General features: G+C 39.8%; 1 protein-coding gene across 1 annotated transcript in view; it reads right to left on the reverse strand.

Annotated features, from left to right (window-relative positions):
* Positions 1–4,528: 4,528 nt before the first annotated feature.
* kank3 (KN motif and ankyrin repeat domains 3) overlaps positions 4,529–15,371 on the reverse strand; it is a 31,021-nt gene continuing 20,178 nt past the window's right edge. Inside the window, exons 3-12 of the mRNA XM_078258697.1 lie at positions 14,038–14,120; positions 11,815–13,596; positions 11,075–11,177; positions 10,611–10,844; positions 10,205–10,295; positions 9,664–9,883; positions 9,040–9,182; positions 7,272–7,472; positions 5,922–6,023; positions 4,529–5,305 (exon numbers count right to left, since the gene is read on the reverse strand). Coding sequence (XP_078114823.1) covers positions 5,243–5,305; positions 5,922–6,023; positions 7,272–7,472; positions 9,040–9,182; positions 9,664–9,883; positions 10,205–10,295; positions 10,611–10,844; positions 11,075–11,177; positions 11,815–13,596; positions 14,038–14,074 — 2,976 coding nt within the window. The 5' untranslated portion in view covers positions 14,075–14,120 and the 3' untranslated portion in view covers positions 4,529–5,242. The remainder of the gene's footprint in view (positions 5,306–5,921; positions 6,024–7,271; positions 7,473–9,039; positions 9,183–9,663; positions 9,884–10,204; positions 10,296–10,610; positions 10,845–11,074; positions 11,178–11,814; positions 13,597–14,037; positions 14,121–15,371) is intronic.

A 15,371-nucleotide genomic window follows, 5' to 3' on the forward strand; every position in this document is an offset into this window, starting at 1 on the left:
CTAAACATGATATCGACGAAATCCTGCGATCTTTATGACCTAAGCCAATTTTCTCGTTTTAATACTTTCCTGACAAAAAAAACAAACTTCCAGTACACATCCATCTGGGACGACACAACTGGGTTATTTCATTAACAACCTTTTTTGACATCAATATGATTGTTGCTATTTATGTTTGTAAGTCAAAAAACGCTGTCCAAAACTAGGTTGTGTTTTAATGATGAACTAATCAAAACAAAGTAAATGGTGTTTGGTGGATCAGTTAGAAATTGGTGGATCAATTACGAAAGCATTGGTGAAAAACAAAATTAAAGTCATAAAAATCTCTTAACGTATTTTGCATTTTACAGTAGCGTTCTGCTGATAATGTCACGTACTTTCAGAGTGTCAGGCAATTTAAATTGTCAATCCACCATCCAACAGAAAATGACGAAGGTATTTATTTTGCTGATGACCGTCCTTTGAATGTGTTTTTGTTAAATATTCGGTCGTAGTATGTTACCCAACAGTGTTGCATTCCAAAAACGGGGCGGCTGATGTACGCCATATTTCCTCCAACGCCTTCAAGCTTTCCATCGTCCCGTACCTAAGCTTGGAATGACGAAGCGATACGAAGGCTGAACATGCACGGAACTTTCAAAATGGCAACTTCGGGTGTAGATAACGTCTGAACAGCCTGAAAAAATGAAGCATCATCAGGAAACTCCGCAGGACGGGACATTACGCACCTACCTGGGCCAAGACAGAAGGGACCGGGCGGCAGAGAAAGCCAACGTTTCATCGAACTCCATTAAGCGGCGAAGAGACGTGGCTGGACACACACGTGGCTCAGATCAAACCAACCACCGGCCTCGGTCCTCACGCCATCCAATGTCCTCTACCCCCCACCCCCCACCCCCCGCTTTTCCCATCTTGTACTGCCTCTCCGCTTGTGTCCTCCATCTTTTAAAGATCCTCTCCAGTTGGTTGTTGTCCGTCCCCTCTGAGTGCCACATTTTCCCACGATGCCATTCCTCTGGGTATTTCCTTTCCTCTTCTCCGATAGACTTCATGTCTTCATAAAAGTCAAGCCTTTTCCAAGACAGTTACCACTTTGTTTTTACTTTTACATGTAATGCACAGAAAAAAAATCTCCACTGATCTGTGGGGTGCAGTATAAAAAAATCTATAAAAATGTATACAAGCATGAAAAAAATCTATAAAATGTATGTAGGTTTTAGAGCTTGTGCAGGTAAAGGAAAGGCAAAAGTAAAAGCTGCTCTACTCTTCGCACCGTAACTCTTTTTTACAGTTTGAGAGCACAGTGTGGATGCACAGTGGGGGGACAGAAGCATGAGAATGAGTCGGTGGGAAAAGAAACTCGTATATAAATAAATAAGGGAAGGATGCCACTGTTGCTATACAGAGCGAGGGGCTTAGTGGTCTCCTGAAATCCTATTGGGCGGCCTGTTGCCATGTGCTCAGGAGTCAGCAGAGATGCTGCTAACAAATCAAGGAAATGTTCTAATATTAGACTGTATGTATCTAGGCAGCGGGAGCCCCTGACCTCTCAACTCAGCCAACGTTGCGTTCCACTTCACAGATCAGCATAATGAAAGAAGTGGTGTGGAAGTAACTGGTTAAAAAAATGTTACGGCACTGTAGACAAAACAGCAGACACAGCCCCCCACCACCCCAACTACCTCAATGATATTCCAGTCAGTGCAGTTACACCGAAAGGGAGAAAACGGATTCATCTTCTGTTGATTTCTGATATTTATGAAATACAGATACATGTTGTTGTTTTGCATTTTGGTTCTCTGGGCAATTTGTAGAGCATCCAGTTTGTGAAATATCTTTTGTTATTTAGGTGACATTTGCTCCATTTCTTACAGGTTCTGCTGTAATAAACTACAGTAGGTCCGTGCATTAATAATGAAATAAATTGTAACTGGTGAGCAAAGAAAAAAGATTTTTTTTTTTTTTTTTTAAAGAATGCTGCCTATTACTCTGCCCTGCTGGTGTATGTTATTTTACCCTATACCCTGCATTTGTTATATATTTTATGAATAATATTGTTATACATTATTATCTTCTTATTAAGCTGTTTTATGCTGTCTATATTGCTAATTATTCAGATAAACTTATATGTATTTCTTTCTACCTCTTTATTTTGAGGCCATGGCTTCTAGTGGTGCATTTCCAACACATTCATCGTCATGTATTTATCTGCTAATTATCTGTTTGTAAATTTTTTTTGGTCAAAATTTAATAGAATTGAATGGCTTTCACATCCCAAAAAGTGATATTACGGAGCCCAGTAGATATGTGCAGCTTTCCTGTAAAAGGAAAACATTGCATTATTGTTATTGCTATCCCCTATATGGTTATGTGATCCTCGATTCTTTTTAGGCTCTTGAAATCTGAAATCAGGCATGATAACTTCCTTCATAAAATGCGTGGAACTCCAAAATATCTAGGTCATAATTGTTGTATGTTGGCAGGTCTGTTAGGCAATGCAGATTAGATGGGGTCATGCTGTGGTGTTACTATTTTTCTAAATTTTTTCCATAAATGTAAAGTTATTTTTCTTCTGTTCAAATGTTTAGAAAGATATTCTGAAACCGCAAACACATTATCAAAAGGATACTTTTAGATAATGTGTAAAGCTCCATCCTCATTTCTAATCTAATCTGGATCTTGACCATTTCGAAACAGTATTTGCAGAAAAAATATAGAGGTAAGTAGAGAATGAAATGAATTTCTTTTCCCACCTCATTAAGCTCAAAAGATCCTGTCAGTTTCAACTGGGGGATGAATGGATCTTCTGTTTAGTATGTAATGGCAGTATACCATATCTTATCTAAGTTATGTTGTACTTGAAAAGTGATTATACTTCACATCTACATTTATAACAGATTGTGTCTTTGGTAATCTCATAATAACAGATTTTGTTTACAGATGATTTGGTTAAGTTATCTCTCTGCAGTGCTGGTTTTTAACAGCTGTTAAGTAAATGCTCCCAATATGGTGGTGGCTCAGAAATCACATTTAATGGCATGATAATTAGATGTAGATAGGTTAGAAATAATGTTCCCCCAATTCCACTTACTTAGCAAGCATGTAAATACATTAGATTTCAGTTGCTTAACATGATGCCATGATGTTACCTCATGTCCTACAATTGTATAGTACCAGTCATACTCTACATTTATCAGTATAAATGCACTTGCATCAGGTAGGGATAACAAACCATGTGTATAAATGTGCAGAGTGAATATGTTAAAGAATAACACAAATTATGCACTGATTAACCCTTCCAAAACCTTTAGCGATGAGGCAACTGGTTCCTTTATATTTGTGATTAACTTTTTTTTTTTTTTTTTAAACAAAACATACAGCTCACATTAATTTCTCAGTATGGCTATGTTCAGAAGATTGTGGCATCCAGCGATTTTCCCACCCAGAAACTCAAGTGAAGATAATTGCCTCTTCTAAAGAGTCTATCTTTTTTTTTTTTAATCCTCCATGTCCTCCGGTGCGCGGTCACAGAAGGCTTGTATCATGTGGACGCGCCAACAGTTTTCTTGTCATTACTTAGAATTGCTTAAAGGGGCGACAGAAACTACACGCTATAGCTTTAACACAGCTATTGTGTTTTAACTTTCAAAAATAATATCAAGCCTCCCTCTATCAGATGGTCTGCAATGGGATACATTTCCTCTCAAAACTGACTAAACTTACAGTTTGCCACAATAAAGTTACAATATGGGCAATCATTTTTCTACAATTCAATTAACTGTGCACTGTAAATGGATTTGTTTGCAGTGCACTGATGTTAAAAATAGTAACCATTAGTGGAAAGTAACTATGTACATTTACTCAAGTACTGTACTTAAGTACAATTTTGAGGTACTTGTAGTTTGAGTAATTCCATGTTCTGCTACTTTAGTTCTACTCCACTACATTTTGTAGGCAAATATTGTACTTTTTACTCCACTACATTTATTTGATAACTACTTAATATAATAAATACTTTTTCCACCACTGGTAACACCACAAACCCATTTCAGAAAAAAACTTGCTCAGTCTATTGTGTAAAGATGTATCATTTTCAGATGGTATTGCTTTTTGAGTTGACGTAGCCACTAAAAAATCTTGGAATAACTAGTGTTTATCAACATTGAATTTTTCTGAAGACGTTGCAATCTTTAAAATAAAATGTCTTCTGTATTAATTAACTTCTCTAATTGTGCTTCAAGATGCTGTGACTTCAGGATTCCTTCATCCCTCTGTTCAGCCCAGATAGGAATGTAATGTTACAATTCACAATAAGCTTACCTTAATGTTAGGTAAACACTGAGTTTGGATTGCTAATTCTTCACAAAGTGACTAGAGAGTAGGAAAATGTATAAAACCCAAACTAAATTGTAAAAGTGCATAAGAGCATCGCTTTTGGAAGAGAGAGATTTCAGAACTTCACTTTTACTCAGTGTAAACAGTTTGTTAAAAAAAAAAATTGCAATGCATGCACACACAATTACTTTTGTTCAACGTTTATGTAAATATGTTTATTTCAGACGTGAATATATATATACGTGTATGAGCATACAATGCACAGTTAGTGCAGACTATGAAGGTGAAGACGTTCACAGATAAGTTAACCTAGGCAGGACAAAAAGAGAAGACCAGAGGGCAACACACACCGGCTGTATCGTGTGATATCTAAAGTACACACTGGATATGCAGACAGAAGTAGTCAAGATGGAGTAGCCAGGATGTGCCAAACCAGGGAGCTAATAATGTCACATTTTCTGCAGCATTGATGCTTTACTAAAAGATTTATTATAGACAGTGACGTCTCTTGACACATATTTGTGATGTCAGTGTGTGAGGTGAAATAGAAAAGTTATTGGTGCAGATTTTTTTGAAGTGCATCATATCCCACCGGTGTGTGTTGCCCATAACAGTAAAAATATTAGTGGAGTGCAAATAATAAATGTAAAGGTCTCATCTTCTGTCACAAAAAAAAAAAGCGCTGGAGACCTCATTTAGACATGCTAGGAGCTCATATTAGTCAAGTATATTATATAACCATTCACGACTTTTATGGAAAAATAATATTCTCATATTAACAATACTTATAAATGCAGGACATGAATGAAAATATATATATGTATATAATAAATTCCAGTGGAGCTTTTCACAGCTCAGATCCAGTTATTTTGCTGATCTGTCCATCTACATCAGCAGCCATGATCCTTCAGTCTGAAGGCCAGGACTTGTGGGGACTGGTGGGGCTCCTAGGCTGGGCCTTTGGACTCCCCTGAAAGACATAATGTAAAGAACATGGTCAAGTTTTAAATGACATTATATTTTGTTAGTTTGAAGAGTTGAGAGCCATTACATCTCAAAAGGAAAGGCTCCTTCATTGTTGACTGCTATTGGTATGTTAATTTCAAAGTGTACTGAAAATTGTATTTACATTTATGTAAGTTTAGATAAATGTAATGGAAACGTTTTAGTTATGTAGTAATAATTCAAATATTCTGTTTCCTGTCTTTTAATAAAAAAACACAATCCACAGGAGCTTGATAACACCTGTAGGGGGCAACAGTGCTCTTTCAGTCAGTGCTGCCCACACCCAACCTAAGCTTGGATGTTGCCGAGGAACTGATCTGACCCACTTTAAATACAACAGACATTGCTCACTGTACAGTTATGTTGACTTCAGCCTGCTTACATGCCATTTCCCAGCAGTTTAAAAGATGGTGGTTCTCAAACCTTTCAGCAAGTCTGCATTAAAATTAAAAGGTGACTTTGCTATAAAGTAGGCCGCATTTTGAACTCTACTTAAGTCTGTAGCTTACTGTACACGTGCTTTTACAAGTGTGACTACCCCATCTCCACAAAGGAGGAGGCAGGTGGGAAGAAGGACTCACCACAGCAGGCTGGATCTTGGCATAGTTCATATGGGCGTAGAGCAGCACAGCTGTGTCGTTGTGAGACGCCTCCAGTGCGATGGACAGAGCATTGCTGCCATCCTACAGACAGAGGGAGAAACAGTAGGAGGGCAGAGAGAGTAAAAGTGAGATTATTGACTCTTAAAACACAAGAGCTCACATCAGAGAGCTTTACAGTGATCCACAATACACACGGTTGTTCCTTTTTCAAGACTGTCTCTGTCTGGATGTGTTACGTCTCTCTTGTGATGGATGTCATGTTGGGGCAACTCATTCATTCCCATCAGTTAAGTCACTATTATGCATCCCTGATTTGCCAGTAAACAACCAGGACATTCATCCGTCCTGCATCCTTAGCCCCTTTGTTTTTGTAGTTGTACCTTTGCTGCTATTACATCAAACATGTCAAGCAGGACATAAATCTACGAGGTAGGGGCTTTTCCAAATGTTTTCCACCCCCCACCCCACCTCTCAGTCCAGCTGTGCTGCACTGAAACACAATCCAGGAGCTGCCTGCACTGAACGGCCAACTTATTCATGGCACAGATGTGATTGCTCAAATATCTGTCTGCCTGGCCTCTCTTCAAGCATCCAGACCAATCCTCTGTAAAATCACTTTAAAACACACGACTGTGCAGATGAACAAAAAACAAAGCGATAAATGTCCATGAGAAGAGTTTTGTTCCAGGGTAAGATTTCTGCTATTTGGGAAAAATTGAAATGTTCCCACTGACAAACTGATGCACTAAAACTACAACAATTTCCTACATTTTAAAATTTTGTACATAATATAAGTCAATTGGTTGACAAAATGATTGTTTGATGAAAACGTTTTTCCTTTTTTTCATTTTAGGAAATGAACAGTAGCTGATGATTTGTGGATGGGTCATGTGGTGAAGTTTGCAGAGGACTTGTGCAAGAGCCTGTAGGGCATTGTGTCTGAAATCTGCAAGTCTGCGGTTGTGAACAGAGAAGTTGTGGCTTTTTAATTGATCCCCCAGGGGATTATGAGTAGCTCAGTGATTTTGTTTCCTGTAAACAGCACTGATTGCAGGGGAAGGCAGATGAAACTCCGCTCTTAGCTCTCAGCCTATCTTGCTAACAAATAAAAAATGCAAAAGAAAAGAAGCAGATAAAGAGGTGACGACGAGAGGAAACTGCAGAGACCAATTTCCCATGAGGAGCTGTTTCCTGAGCATGGATTAAGCTGAATGCCAGACGAGAAAATGCTCAGATGTTTTCAGCAGTCAGAGATCCAACAGTTATCTTCATCTGTAAGCTCAGGGTAAATTACTGAATGAGTGCATTAGCTAAATGTAAATGCCTTACATTATCAACAATGGATATGTCGCAACCAGGCTGTTCCAGGAGAAGTTTGACAATCTCAGCGCGGCCATGTTCGCTGGCACACATCAGAGCTGTGGAGCCTTCGTCATCCTGCACGTTCACGTCAACACCACACTCGAGCAGCGCACGCACCATCTCCTGCCGACCATGGCTAACAGCAAGCATCAACGCTGTCTGGCCCGCCTGCAAAGGTAAAGAATAATTCTTTACGTAATTTCTTTCTAAGAGAATACAGTTTTTGAGAGCTTGTCATATTGCTTAGCCCATTGTATTAAGTGATAAACAAATTAAACACCATTTACAGCTTGAGAAATATTGCAAAAACAAAATGTGATAGCAACAATGACTTACTGATACCAATCCTACTGTTCCACTATCTGAAACAATGTGAATGAGGAAATTGATGACTTTAACTAAAGATAAACTGCAAAAGGTATTATTTATATATCTATAAAGTTTGCCTAGCACACATGCTTTTTCTGTTTTTCAGTCATACCAAACATTTTTTAAGCTAAATGAATTCCAGCATAATGCTGCCAGTTTTCATTTGCACTGTTGAAAATTTGAGTCACTAAGCTGAACTTAAAATACAACAGAAAATAGTATGACTTAAATTCCTGATTCTAAAACTGCATAGCATTGCGTGCCTTGCGTGTTTTGTTCACCACAGCACCAATAACCATCGGCAGTAATTGAATTTATAGCATCACTGGCTATAAATCCAGAGTCCTATGACTTGGCAGTGTGAGAGCCTGTCATGCGCTGTGTCCAAACAAATACACTACACAACCTGATTAGATCAAGCAAAGAGATAAAACCACTTTTAAAAAAGTCAATAGATTCTTACAAATGTTTCAAGTTACGCTACACATTTCTCTAACCTATAAGCAATTACTCATCTGGCTCTGAATGTAGTACTTCATTAAAACACAAGAAAAGCTCTTTTAACACTTCCCCCATTGACGTAAACAGAGAACAAAGACAGCTTGTCCGTTTTCTTTACCTTGACTCAAAATAGTAAGTAGGAATCAAGTAGATATTCACTCAAAACTACTTTGTTTTAACTAATCTTAACTTCGTGTGTGTGTGTGTGTGTGTGTGTGTGTGTGTGTGTGTGTGTGTGTGTGTGTGTGTGTGTTGTTGCAAATGTTTGTGTTTGAATGTCCCACTATAAACCAGCAGGGGTAAAGCCAAGTTTAGATTTAGCAAAGGAATGCTGTAAAAACTTGCTCTAGTCAATGCTACTAGTACCAAATTAGTGAGATGAATACTCTCACCTCACTTACACTCTTATTTGGCTGTAATATGTATAATTTATCCTAAGTTTTTTTATTTTATTTTTATTAAATGTTTTCACATTAACCGTTTAAATCAGATTAAATCCATTCAACAAGGCCAGCTGAGCCAGGATTGACTCTTTTTAGTGATAAAAAATGCTTCAGGATGTTAAAGCAGACTATAGACTCACAGTTAAGTCTTTGTGTTCTTTCTTTTGGCACATATTGGTCATTTACAATTGTCAGGTGACCCCTTTTTAAATCGAGAACTGTATCTTTGAAAATATTTGAGTCACAAGTGATTCAGCTGTTACAAGTGAACTTCATTCACGACACACACGAGCGGAATGACTGCAGAATGTGGGAACATGGAAGGAGGAAGGTGGCTACAAGCAGAACTTCACAGTACTATACACAACACTCATGTGTCATTTACTCCTCAACTGTGATAAACTGATGATGACATGACTTGCCTGGCTGGCCTTGGCATTGACATTCCCTTGACTGAAGAGCCTCTTGACCACAGCCATGTCCAACTCCTCCTTCACGGTAGAGAGAGCAGCCAGCATGATGGCCGTGTAGCCCGCCTTGTTCTGCTTATCCACACTGCACACACCTGCAGGGAGCACATGTTTTTCAACTAACGTGTATTTAAGCATATATGCAAGTGCACAGATATACAGAACACAGATTATCAGTCACCTGTATTAGGTGCAGCTTAAACTAATGTTAAACGTATATATTACCTTATGTAACATCAACCAGGTTGTATTTTTTCCCCCAGGTAATTTAGCATAGTATTTATTGTAAACTGAACACACTACAAGAAAGAATATTTAGCTAGCAATAAACATTACGTTACCACTCTTTAAAGTCCTGAGCAGAGAAACATTTTTTTATATCTGGTAAAAATGAATAAAGACACTAGAAGTTACGGAGCTCACGTATGGGGACTCATACTCATTTCCCCTGGCTCACAGACTTAAGGTCCGCAGTTGGACCTTTCTCGAATAATTGGTTGGATTATTAACTGGATTATCTTTGTAGCTTGTGCGGTAACATTTCATAGTGTGGATCATTCTCAGAAGGTCACTGACCTGTGTCCAACAGCAGCCCCACCACACCGAAGTTGGAGTGGGACACACTGTAGTGGAGAGCTGTGTTGCCGTTGCCGTCGGTCATGTTGACTATGTGCTCCAGCAGCACTGACGACACCTCAGAGAACGCCATCAAGTAGTCTGAGACCCGTGAAGGCGGAGCCATCTTGGCGCTGGAGATACGAAACCACTCAAGCTGGACTGTGTGGGTGCTGGAGAGCTAAAGGTGAGAATGGGAAGTGATATATAATCTATAAGACAATAGACAATAATAAAGCTGTATTTTACCCAGTGGCGGAAAGTAACTAAGTAAATTTAAAGTACTGTACACATTTACTACTATCTACACTCCTCTTATTGTTACATGAAGCTCCTATTGTTTATGATGTTTGATATTGCCGTAAATATCCCTAAAAAATAAGTCGCACAGCTTTCATCAACTTTAAGTAATTACCATTTTGCATTATTTCAACAATGCACTGGTGAAGTTAAATGTGTAACTCAGTGATTAAATGGTTTTAAGAAGCATGCAGGAACGCACCACTTCCTTACTCTTCAGTGTTTTAATGTCATCGTTCAGGTGGTTCTTCAGAATGAGGCACGCTTCACGCATTTTTGAGCTCAGCTCAAACCTGTAGCAAAAATGTCTGAAGTTGAAACAAAACAATGTACTGCTTTCTGTACATAGTTTCTCTTTCTCTGCATCACAATTGTATGTGGATTTTACAATACATGTGATTATACAATATCTGTTTATTTAAATGAGAAGACTGGCTGATTGTCATCCAACATGATTTAGTAGCCTTTGCATGAGCAATTTACAGCACTACATTTTAATCAGGAAACTATATTAACCCATTTTCTGTAGGCTAGGAGATCTGAAACTGCATTAAATCAATATAGCAACAAATACAAAATGCATTATTTCGTACTAAGTAACAACATACTTCTCTTTCACAGCATCAGATGAATAATTTGTGGCTCTCAGGGTTTCCTCATCAGTGTCACTCTCGTCCATGTTGACGTTTCTTTCCTCCTCTGATGTTTCGTCCTCAAGAGTCGCCTCATCCTCCTCTGTGCTGTCCAAGCACTCACCTTCTCCACTTTCTCCAGAGGAACTCCCATCTTCCTCCTCTTCTTCCTCCTCTTCCTCCTCTTCTTCACTGGATGTAGATTCATACCTAAGAGACACAAATATTTGCTGGAATACAGAGCAACACTGATGGCTGTTTTTTTGGAAAGTAACACAATTGGTGAGGGAAAAGGGTTTTGTTTATTTGTCAAACCTGTGACCTGGTCAACGTGCTATTTCCAACCTTTAGACCATCTGCCGCCCCTTTTTTTATCTTTACTGTGGAACAATTTTATTTTTACTGTGGTAAAAAATAAAATGGGGCTTCATGTTACCCACCCTCCATTCAGAATGCCAACAAACTGCAGGCTCTTCTTGCCAGAAGTGCGATTCTCGCCCGAGTTACTCCCATCCTTCCTCTTCATGATTGATTTGAGCATACCTGTAACCATAAAGGAAGCAGATGGATCAAACAAAGAGAAACAAAAAAAACTCACATGATGTAAACAAAATTATGTCATCAGTTTATTTTTATTATTATTTATTTATTAATCCATTTCTTTAGATTACCTTTTTTTGTCTTTCTAGTAAAATCAATTTGCCAATTTTGTGTTCATTTTTCAGTAAATCTATTTCATATCAGAGTGGGTAATGCTTTTTTTCTGTAATTTCTGAATTATTTCTAACATGTTTCATGGACAAAATGATGTAATTTGTAACTATTTTGAAAAAAAGACTGATTGGTACACTCCTAATTAATTACTAGTGTGAGTCTGAACAGGTCAGCTTCAGCCAAACACAATTCAGCATATACAGTAAGTGTCAACTAAAACATGAATAATGACTTACTTGGTTTTAAAGGAGACAGTTCTTAGCAAATTTATATTTTCCCTTTTAAATTAGTACCAAATTACATAGTCTGTGGTTATACTTATTTAGACTTTCCAGGGAACTTATTTGAAATGAAAAGATTATGAACTTGTGTATAGTCTATCCGTGATGTACCACTTGTAATGATAATGCGTTATATTTTTTGCGCCAATATTATAAAGACAAATTCTACATTTACAAGTATTTACCTGTCCTGGTGTTGCTGGCCGCAGTCTTCTCTCCTTGGTCTTCCTCCTTCTTCTCCGCCATACTTACGACCTCTTCCAATGGTGAAACCTTATATTCAGCAATGGTCAACTGTCTCTTCTTTGGGACTGTAACTTTTTGCTCCTCAAACAAGTTCTCCCATTGGCACCCAGTGCTGACCAGTGCAACAGGAGCTGGTTCTGCTGTTTCCACTACATCATCAGTCTGGGTGAATTGTTCAATCTGATCCGCTGTTAAATTCTCACCCACACATGCATCGTTCACCTCAGGACGACACAAAACTGCAGCATGTTTTAATGCAGCAGTCAATGTCTCTACCTGGACGTTCGTCACATCCGGTTTTGCAAGAACCCCCTTCTCAAACGTGACTTTGGAGGTTTTCTCTTCCATCTGGGCTTTAAGGATCCCCATGTCTTTGTCGGCCACACTCAACCGGTCCTCTAGAGCCACCATGGACTCCTGCTGGAATTTAATGGTGTCCTGTAAGGTGTCGATCTCCCGCTGCGCTTCGCTGGTCAGCCCAAGTAGTGACTCCATAACCCAAACCTCAGCCTCTTCTGTCTCCACACTGGCCTGTACTCCCTCCTCATGAACCAGAGGAGCCTCAGTTCCTGTGCCTTTCTCATAAACATTTACCTCTGTGCCCTCAGAAGCATCTTTCACACCCTGGCTGTAGTAGAAAACAACAGAGTCCATTGGCATGTCGTCCCCAACAGCCACTGCTTTCTTCTCAACGACAGACGCTTTTTCTGGAACTTTCACTAAAACCTTTGATGAAGGTTCTGTAGATTTCTCTTCTTTACCCTCAAATTTCTCAGTCAGCCTTTTCAGCTCACCAGATTTTCCGAAACCTTTATGTCCTGGTGAGGTTGGTGCAGTCAATCGACTGTGGATACTGTGGTCAGTTTGAAGGATCTCTGTGGTTTGGGTAGAAGACTCTGTGGACGGTTGCTTCTGTTGGGCCACCTCCATGGCTACTTTCTTCTCTTGCAGGGCTAACAGGAGCATGTCTTTCTCTGCACGAAGCTTGGCCACCTCTTTCTCAAGTGCAGGAACACCCTTTACCCTCTCTTCCATCTCCTTCAGCTGTTTCAAGGCTATAGCCATCTGCTCTCTGACTGTTTGCAGCTGGCTGGGTGCGATTGGAGTTGTCGTGGTACCAGCAGCTGGAGTGCTTCGCCCAGAAGTCTGAGGGCTGGGTTTAGTCCAGCTACTTTGCAGAGGCTGAATGGATGGAGAGGGTAAGAGCTGTTTGGGAGGATCTGCGAGCTGGAAGCGCCCACCGTTCTGGTGCTGGTGGGTTTGTTCCTGTTGTAGCCGCTGGCTGGTTTCCAGAAGAGTCCGCTCCACTCTAGGGTTGCGCTGCGGTGGAGGAGGTGGCACTTTGGCTCCAGCAGACAGAGGAGGAACACTGAGCAGGGTCACAGGGGAAAGACAGAGTGTTTCGCAGGGTGCTGACCCAAGGCGATTGCGTGGTGGCGGCGGCGGAGGAGCTCTGCCATCCTCACTGGACGGGGACGCCAGAGACTCTGTGGATGTCCAGCCACTGGTACGTCCCCCTACACTCCTCTGTGAGAGTTTAGGCCCTCGGCCAGAGCGGCGGGAGCCGACTGGTGCCCGACGAAGATTGTGTCCACTTTCTATCTCTTCTACATATTTAAGGAAGTCCAGATCCAGCTGGAAACCATACGGAGTCTGGACGGAGTAGGAGCCTGGCTGGTCAGCCTCCTCCTGACTGGAGTAGATAAATGGAGAGCCCAGATCTGAAGGGAAGAGGACATGTGACCGGTCAATATGGCTTCATACTTAAATATGGCCTGTAGCGCTTCATTGAAAACAAACAAATTATGTTTACATTCAGTGTGTTTCGCATTCAACGCATTGTGGATCCTTGAGGTCTAAAAAAACGTGTTAAAAGTATTTCCTATCTCATAAAACACAATGCCCAAAATCCTGCGTTGTTTAAATCTGTCTACTAGCTTGCATTGATAATGGTACTCATGTCTTAATAATAACCAGTATAACTTGTTGACACAGTATACCCATTACAGTATAGTCAATACACTAAAAAGTGTGTGCAACATCAATACAAATCAAACAGCACACTGCAACACCCAAACCTCATGTTCACAGTCATAATAGAAATTGGGGTCCGAAGTGGAAATACAAAAGAATAACAAGGACATCTTCATGCAGTTTCTTACCGGGCAGCTTTGGGTTAACTTGCACAGACTGAGTCATTTTTCAGGACTGGAACCTTTCAGCATACACAGCTTCAAATCAACACCTGGCAAAAAAAAAAAACAGTGACACAAATGCATTGTCATGGATGTACTTAAGACCAAGAGGAAGGAAAAGCATGTAATTTCTAAAAACACTGCACATTAGTTTTAGTTGAAAGTGTGCTTTGATTTTATAGAACTGATTTATTTTGTAAGCATCAAAATCACATTCTCTAAATGTTCCCATAAACATGTCTTTGTTAAAAGGAAACACACAACAAATAAGTGGCTTCTTGCTCTCACTTTAATGGCGGAAATATGCTTCTTTATGGGAGTTGTAAACGTACTACAAAGTGCAGAAATGTTTAAAGAAGTTTGTGTTTTCTTTTGGCTCGTTAACACGTGTGACTGAATTCAAAAGAAGGTGAATTCCTTTCTTTCAGAGATCAAGTGGTTTTGTTAAATGGGTTGTTTGCTTTTTCTCTTCATAGGTGTTGAAGAATGTTGGCCTTACATCATCTTTACCGCAAAGTGTGCGTGTGTGCAAAGTCACTAAGAGTTCAAGATACATGCCTGAAATTCAAATGTACGTTTGTGTGGGAATTTGCATGTATAGAAACTCCTGGCACACAGTGAAGTTGGCCGTCATGGGAAACACCTCAGAACAAAGTCAACAACAAAGAGCTGAACGGGGTCCAAAACCACAAGACAGCTGCTTCATTAATGACCGTATCGCACCATCCAACTCTACTGAGAAACCACAGGATTCTGCTCACCACAAGACCATTGAAACCTGACATACATACTGCTGGACTGGGAAATGTATAATTTCCTTTGGGCAGTGTCTATTTATTCAGACACATGAGACAAATGAACTCTTAAAGTGCTCATATTATGCTCATTTTCAGCTTCATAATTGTATTTTGAGATTGTAGGTTTTACATGGTTTACTTTTCAAAAAACATTTTTGTTGTACTGCACATTGCTGCAGCTCCTCTTTTCACCCTGTGTTCAGGTCTCTGTTTTAGCTACAGAGTGAGACCTCTCACTGCTGTAAGATCTCTGTTGTCAGTCGCACATGAGCAGTAGCTAGGTAAGGATTACATGAGCTAGCTAGCTGTTTCTACAACTTCGGCCTGTACAAGGCAGGATTAGCTGGGAGACTTCTTCTAAACGAGAGCACACATCCAACTTTGCGTGGAATACCTGCAGAACAGGGACATGTAAGTAGTTCTATACAATTTATTTTGTAGATTAGGGTGAATTTGCGTGTTGTAGCAGTGTTTTGCCATTGAGAACGAGCTAGCATGCTAACG

This window comes from Sander vitreus, chromosome 9 (genome assembly GCF_031162955.1).
Source record: "Sander vitreus isolate 19-12246 chromosome 9, sanVit1, whole genome shotgun sequence".
Taxonomy (NCBI): Eukaryota; Metazoa; Chordata; class Actinopteri; order Perciformes; family Percidae; genus Sander; species Sander vitreus.